At 36.6% G+C, this 7,911-nt stretch overlaps 1 protein-coding gene across 1 annotated transcript; it reads right to left on the reverse strand.

Moving 5' to 3' along the window:
* Positions 1-2,494: 2,494 nt before the first annotated feature.
* Positions 2,495-3,109, reverse strand: LOC105149386 (uncharacterized). The gene has a single exon (XM_011061764.1). It carries the CDS (start codon positions 3,107-3,109, stop codon positions 2,495-2,497), a length of 615 nt encoding a protein of 204 aa, XP_011060066.1.
* Between the last annotated feature and the right edge of the window lie 4,802 nt (positions 3,110-7,911).

The following is a 7,911-nucleotide window of genomic DNA, read 5'->3' on the forward strand; positions in this document are numbered from 1 at the left end:
TTGACGCGGGATTCGTACGCTGCCCAAAAGATGGGAGAAAGTAGTGCCAGCGATGGACAATACTTTGAATCATAAATGTATAACCAGTTTTTTACAATAAAGCCTCGAATTTCGTAAAAAAAACGGCGGAAGCAAAGTTGTACATCTAATATCTTTGGTTTACATTGCACTGGAATGTTGAAGACTGGGACGCAGTGGAATAGTTTCTGAGTCGTGAATTATTAAATAAGCGGGCTTAGGTCTATTGACAGTGGCGTTGATACATTTGCCGTCGACTTCTATGGCAAAGACTTTGTCCGAAATGCGCTCTAATACTTTATGCGGTCCGGTGTACGGTTGGTCCAGGGGACGTCTGTTGCTTTCTACTTTGAAGAAGACATGAGAGCAGTTATACAAATGTTTATAGAAAAATAACTTAGGCCTAATGTGATAAGAGGTTGGTGTAGGCAGTAACTTTTGTATAAATACGCGGAAATCCTCGACGAAAATTCATGGGTCGCTCGGCACTTCTTCAAAGGAGAAAAACTCACTCGGTATTTTGAGCGTAGTGCCGTAAATTAATTCCGCTACAGAAGTGCTTAGATCCTCTTTGAAACAAGTTTTCAGTTCGAGTACTACTGGCAGTGTATCAGTCCATTGAATTTCACCGTGGCACATTAATGCAGTTTTTAAAGAGCGATGCCATCGATGATGCCATTCGATGATGCCATTCGATTCTGAATGGTATGCAATTGTCCGGAAACGTTTAGAACCGACGAGTTTGGTTAATATGTTGAACAGCTGCGCTTCGAATTGCGAGCCCTGATCAGTTGTGATCAGGCGTGGAGCTCCAAATCTGGCTACCCAGTGAATGAAAAACATCTTCGTCACCGTGTTTGCTGTACAATCCTGTAATGGAACAGCTTCCGATCAACGAGTAAATCGGTCAATCATTGTTAATAAATACCTGAAACCTTTGGATAAAGATAAAGGACCGACGATATCGATATGTACGTGCTCGAAACGAGTATCTGGTATTTTGGTAGGCGAGATATGGTTATGCCGAGGTTGAAGTTTTGCCGATGAATTTTAGATTGCTGGCATGCTAGACAAATGCGGGCCCACTCTTTAACGTCTTTAGCCATGGAGGGCCACACAAATTTTTGCGCAATTTGCCGATGAGTTGCTCTGCCACTTGGAAGAAACATTTGATGCACCATGTCAAAAACTCGTCTTCGTAATAGTCCAGGAATGTAAGGTTTGATCTCTTCTTCTGAAGTGTCATAGTAAATGTTAGATGCTGTTTCCGATAAGGTAAAGTTTTTGAGCTTCAAAGACATTGATATAAATTGCTTCAGTTGCTGCAATTCGTCATCCAAAGCTTGAGCTTCTGCAATCTCTTGCATATCGAGACTAATTGGCATCACGATAGTGTCGACGCGAGATAATGCATCTGTTACAATATTTTCAGCGCCTGAAACGTGACGTACATTGATTGTGAACTCCGAAATGAAGAGTAGTTGACGGGTTTGTCTTGGTGATATTTGATCTGATTTCCTCTTGAATGCATTTATGATCCGTGACACGAGGGGGTTTATGATCTGTGATAACGTGAAAGTTTCGTCCCTCTAACATATATCGAAAATGTTTGAGAGCCGCATAGATAGATAATAATTCTCTATCATATGCGCTACTTTGTTTGCGTAGGCGTGAGCTTCCTTGAAAAGAAACTGAGTGGCTGTAAAAATCCGTTGCTGTACTGTTGCAATACCGCACCAATTGCTTTGTCTGAGGCGTCTGTTTGCAACAAGAGTGTTGCCTTGTTGTCTGGAAATGCGAGCGAGGTGACTTGAGCGAGATATTCCTTAACTCGTTGAAAGGATTGTTTGAGCTCAGGAGTTCATTCTACTTTCGCATTGTTGTTGCATTTAAGTTCCGAGATTGCATTTAGCAATGTGCTTGCATGCTTGCGAGATCTTTGAGAAAACGGTTATAAAAATTGAACATTCCTAAGAAACATCGAAGTCCTTTGACTGTAGCTGGTTCCTGAAATTCAACGATAGCTTGGACTTTTTCAGGTAAAGGTTTAATGCCTTCAGCGCTGATTGTATGTCCCAGGAAGCTGACACTTTTCTGTCCAAACACACATTCGGATTGATTGCTATGCTATACTGTTAAAGTTTGTTGAACAGTATTTTTAAATGTTCTTTATGCTGTGTTTCGTCCTGCGATTAAAATGTCATCGATATAAGTAAAACAGAAGTCAAGTCCTATAGTTACTCGGTTCATAAATCTTTGAAAAGTTTGTGCTGCGTTACGAAGTCCGAATGTCATATAAGGAAATTTGAAAAGTCCGAACGGTATAATAATTGCGGTTTTCGGAATATCCGATTCACGAACTGGAATTTGTTGGTATGTATGCACTAGATCTATCGTAGAGAACACGGTTTTGTCATACAGGAAATGTATGCTGTCTTGCAAGAACGGAATTGAGTAACGATCTGGCACGGTTACCTCATTTGCGGTAATCTCCACATGGACGCCAATCGCTATTCTTCTTCTGCACAAGATGTAGAGGACTAGCCCAAGGGCTCTTGAAAGGTCTGCATAAGTCTTGTTGCATCATGTACTCAAACTCTTGTTTAGTTGCTATGAGTTTTTCTGGACAGAATCGTCTGGCTTTATTTGACACAGGAGGACCCGTTGTTTCGATTACATGTTCCACTCCGTGTGCGATTTGTTTGTGCGTGATCGACGTTCTAGTTATTTCAGGAAACTTGCTTAGAATCTCTTTGTATGGGCAGTCATCGGCAAACGCTGTTAACCGAGAAATAGTTTTGACGAGCTGAGCAGAGACTTTAAGAAACGTATTACCGTTGATTAAACGCTTATGTTGTATGTCAGGCAGCAAGTTGAAACGTGCTAGAAAATCTGAGTCGATAATGAAGGTGTCCACTTCGACGATTATAAAAGGAAAAACACGATGGAATCTCAAATCAAACTGGAGTAATTTTTGTCTGTACATAGGGATAATCGTTCTATTTGCAGCAGTAGGGTAACAATGTTTGCCAATGTGAGTACGATCGTGTCTTGAGATAGGAATGGTCGAGACATCCGCTCCAGTGTCCATCAAAAATTGGATGCCAGTGACACGATCTCTATAAGACGACGAGCTACCACAGCCAAACTATCTACCGTCGGGGATAGTTCAGCCTCTAGTTTTCCTGTTTCGCTGGCTTCCAGCTGCAGGGTTGCATACACGTGGTAGCTTTTCCGTCAAAACGTCGATGATAAGACGGCTTGCTCTCCGATTGTGACCTTGAACGGTTTCTGCGACGAGAATTCTGTGAGGCCCGTGACTTGTCATGCGATAAATGAGTTTCCATCTCTCCATTCGATCTAGAAGCGCGGTTATTTGCGAATCTGCTGAATTGCTACTTTTGTCGGTGTAATTGCTGCGACAGCATTAATGCCAGTGGATAGCACGTCTGTTATTCGGTTTGCTAGTTGCGATAGCTCTTCGAGTTCGTGCTTGCTAGCTGTTAATATAGCCTGCACTTGTTGTAAGTGCTGCAGCCATAAAAATTTAAGCACTTCTTCTGACATGCCATTTTGCGCAAGATCTCTCATCCGACAGAACAATTGCGACAGATGGCGGTCACCTACAGATCAACCTTGTTTAATAACCTACACAGTTTCTTTTCGGCGCTATCCGCAAAGCTTTTAACTAACCTATTTTTCCCTCGGTATCGCGTTACTAGATAGAATACGGAAACTAAGAAAATATACACTACTATGAATATTTATCTGACGCTAACAATTACCGAATGACATGAGCAGTAATCGATGTCGCAGTGAAGGTGATTCTTAACCTATTATCTATCGCAGAAACTTACACGAAGTTCGCACACAGAACGCCATGACATCAGAGAGAGGGAAAGAAAAGAAAATCGAAAAGAAGAACCAACTCGAGCGCCGCGATTAACACTCGTAAAATCACATTCTCACGCTATGTCATGCCATCTCACGCACGGAAAGGACTGGAAGGAGCTAGAAGATATGTTGATCGATGAAACTAAATAAATTATTAGCACCGTATATAAATATAAAATTTTTAATATAATATATTAAAATTTAATATAATATATTAACATTTTTATTACGTTTGCTAGAAAAAAATATATTTTTTTCGATTTGTGGGAAACCCAACAAATGAGAATGGATTAAAATGGATTGAAATTTTTTTCTATCCGAATGCGTATTTTAAATAGCGAATACTTTTTTCTGGATTTAATTGAATTCAATTTGTTCGAGATGCATCCGAAAAACAGTTTTCGCAGATTCGGTGTAAATGCAACATATGGATTGGAAGCTTTTGGAACAATTTCAAACGTTTCTAAAAGAAATTTCCAAAAAACAAACTTAATTGTCACCTCGTTGATGAAGTCAAAAAATATAATCAAACCCGCATGTCGTACGTACACAAATTCCAACCGCTAAAACGGCAATCAAATTCGGGTCGGTCACAGCGCACGCGCACTCGCGTGATGTGAAACGCTTAAGAGGATGCTGGAGCGAAGGCCGAAGTTGATCAAGGTCGATATTACAGGTTTTCATTTCCAATGTATAAGCTGCTTACGCCCTCTGAAGTTAATATGATCATGCAGGAAATTCGATCGATTAATTATCGATATTTTTATTCTGTTTCCTACATTACCATCTTAACAGGGACATGTATTAGGGTCGGTTTCCACAATGTAAGATTTATTTTGGAAAATTTTCCAATTTTAGAATTAAAAAAAAAATAAACATAATTGAAGTTAATCTTATATTTGTAGAATCGGACTTTAGAAATTTAGTTGCATTATATACATATTTAGTTGTATTATATACACATGCAATGTAGGCCGTGTTCTAATATATATCACCAGTACTAAAAGTCTGTAATATACATAAAATACAGATTTTTAATTAATAGATATATCGATACGAAGCCGTAATAGCACTTTTTTCTCATCCAATTCCATTTTAGATTACGATAATATATTATCATAAATGAACATCATAATATATATATATATATATATTAATATCGTGTTTTAAATTTACGTTTAAAAAAAAATTAGACAATTACACAAGGACAATGTTATATATGTTAAACAGAATGTTAACAATTAATCGTTATTCAAGAATTTAAAATGATAAAATTATATAAAATTTGAATATCACGTTTTCCTAACTTAAAAGTAATTAAAAAATAAATAAAAAGGGATTCGAGGAAATAGGCGCTGTTCAGAGTGCGCAACAAAATAATAGCATTAATTTGAAAACAGACACAGAACTACTAAACCAAGTATATTACTTTAATTATTTTAACTCTTAGTTTGTTTTTATTATTGACATCAAATTTGACTTTTAAATGATCAACGAGCTTTTACGATTTCTGTTCATTTCACTGCTTGTTGATGGTCTTTCCGTATTATACATTTTATTTCTCATCTATTTATTATTTTATAATTTGACTTAACAATTTTTTAATTGTGAACATTCCTTGCTATCAATACTTTAGACCAGCAGTTTACTTTATGTGCTTACAGTTTCCATTGATGGGTGAGTTTTTGTACATTTTCCCACATAAAAAAAATATTTATTTTATTTTATTATTAAAGGCATCGAAAATTATAAGTTCCATCCAGTCTTGTAACTGGCATGGGAAAATGTATTCTCGATAGAGAAGTTAATTTGGTTTTCTTAGAGACTGCAATAAATGAATTTCATATCTTTCCATTTTTTTTTTGTATACGTTAGGCTGTTTAAGTATGTAACGTTGCATTACTATCGCTGAAGAAGATTAGAAGATTAACCGAAACATACAAAATTTATTATCGTTTAACAATAATAAATTATATACAACCTATTATACGTTTTTTTTTGTTCTGTCGTCTCTTCAATAAATTTAACTTTTATATTGAAAGATTTCTTTGAACAATTTGTGCACTCTGAACAGCGCCTATTTCTTCGAGCTCCTTTTTACTTATTTTTTAGATAAAATTAGTCTCTTATAGAAGAAAATAATTGCGATATAGAATCTTTGTTACTTGAGACTTTGTAAGACTTCGTAGAAAACACGGAATTTCCAGATTCACGTATTTCCTGACTTCGATCTTCGCAAATCTGTTATAGAAACTCCTCGATGTAAATTTATAACAATTATTGAATGGTTTCTGGTTGGAAAAAATTATGACAAAATGTGTTAGTTAGTCTGCAAACTTTTCGATGTAAATTTATAACAACCATGGTACCACAGTATCAAATCGGAGATAGAGTATGGTGTAAGCTACATCGCAAATCAGACGCAAGTCGATGGATAACAAAGAAAATACACTTGGTATATAATGGACCGTTCTAAATAAGAAATGTCGTGAGAAGGAACGCGTATGAACTAGTAGATCTGAAGAGACAGCCCATTGTATAATTCCAGACAATTAAGGCGACATCGTGAAGCGACTTAGGGAACAGGAGAGAATTAATGAAAACAAAGATGATTCAATCATAAACATGATGCAAGTTGACAAAGAAACAGAGAATTCTGAAAGAAGGCAGAAGGCATAGAAAGAATAGGACACTAGCATGATTTAAGAGAAACGAACAAATGAAGGAATAACTGGTGAAAGTGAGATTTTACGAAGTATCCTAATACATTATTTGAAAAGGCAACAGCGTCAAAACCATTGAAAAAGGAAGAAGAGGAAACGGCAAGATAACGTGATAGTATCCCTCGAAATTGCGAAATTTTAAAAAACTCAATGTAACATACAGAGGGGAGAATGCTTTAAAGGAGGCATTAATCAGAGGCGGTTTGAGTGATACCCAGGCAATAAATTCACCACAAATAAGGATAGAAAAAAGGATAACCAATCAAAAAAGTTATCTTTAAAGAGGTCTTTCTATTTTTGGGATTAAAAAATCGATTTTTTGGCTTTTTTTGAAAGCTTTTAGTCTTAAGAATATCTCACCAAAACATTTTTTACCAGAAACGAAAATTGTCCAAATGATACGAGATAAATTGATGTGTTTGGGGCCGCTTGATCGATTCAAATACGCACGCCAACCAATTACTATAATCGGTGCTCGCTATTATTTATATTCAACCTTTCGAGACTTTTCTAAAATGTTTCTATCCAATGAAGCAGAGTTTCGTTCTCTTCTGAGCATCATTTTCGTTTTTAATGGAAAAAAGAGCAGTATTTGTATTAAAGTTTTAAAACTTTAAACGCGTTTTTCTTTAAACCGTGTTTTCGAATATGGCGATCACGATTTTAAACTCAGTTTGATCTACTTCTACTTCAAGGGTTATACTCAAAGAACATGTCAGTATCGAATAAATATAATTAGAAATTTATTCAGATGATTGAGAACTTAAGTGACGTAGTTTTTCGAGTGTTATATGTGAATTGTATTTCTTAAACATATATTTCTTTACATGTATTTGTACAAAATCAACGTTTCAGCTCCGTTCGAGCAATCATCAGTGTTCAAATATTAGTTTCAACATTTGCAATTGAAATCGTCATTCAATTCCAAGAATGCAGTATAGAGAGCTTCTTTAATTTCATCATTGTGAAGCCTCTTTTTCAATTAGTAGCTAAATTAGTAGACTAAATGATCACTAATGAATGACGTACTGAGTTAATTTATTGAACGTTGTTATAAATAAAAATATTTAAAGACTCACCCACTGCAATCTTCGAATCATACATTAAATACAATAGGTAAACAAGAGTTCTAATTCAAGTTCTCCGAGGGGAGGGAGGGGATGAGGGACAGGGGGATATTCGCGGGGAGGGGAGGAGGTGACGTCACTAGGTGAGGGGAATGACGTCACAGCGATAGAGGAAGGGGGATGACATCACATGAGAAGATGTCACTAGG

The sequence above is a fragment of the Acromyrmex echinatior genome, unplaced genomic scaffold (genome assembly GCF_024713525.1).
Source record: "Acromyrmex echinatior isolate Ae372 unplaced genomic scaffold, ASM2471352v2 Scaffold30, whole genome shotgun sequence".
Taxonomy (NCBI): domain Eukaryota; kingdom Metazoa; phylum Arthropoda; class Insecta; order Hymenoptera; family Formicidae; genus Acromyrmex; species Acromyrmex echinatior.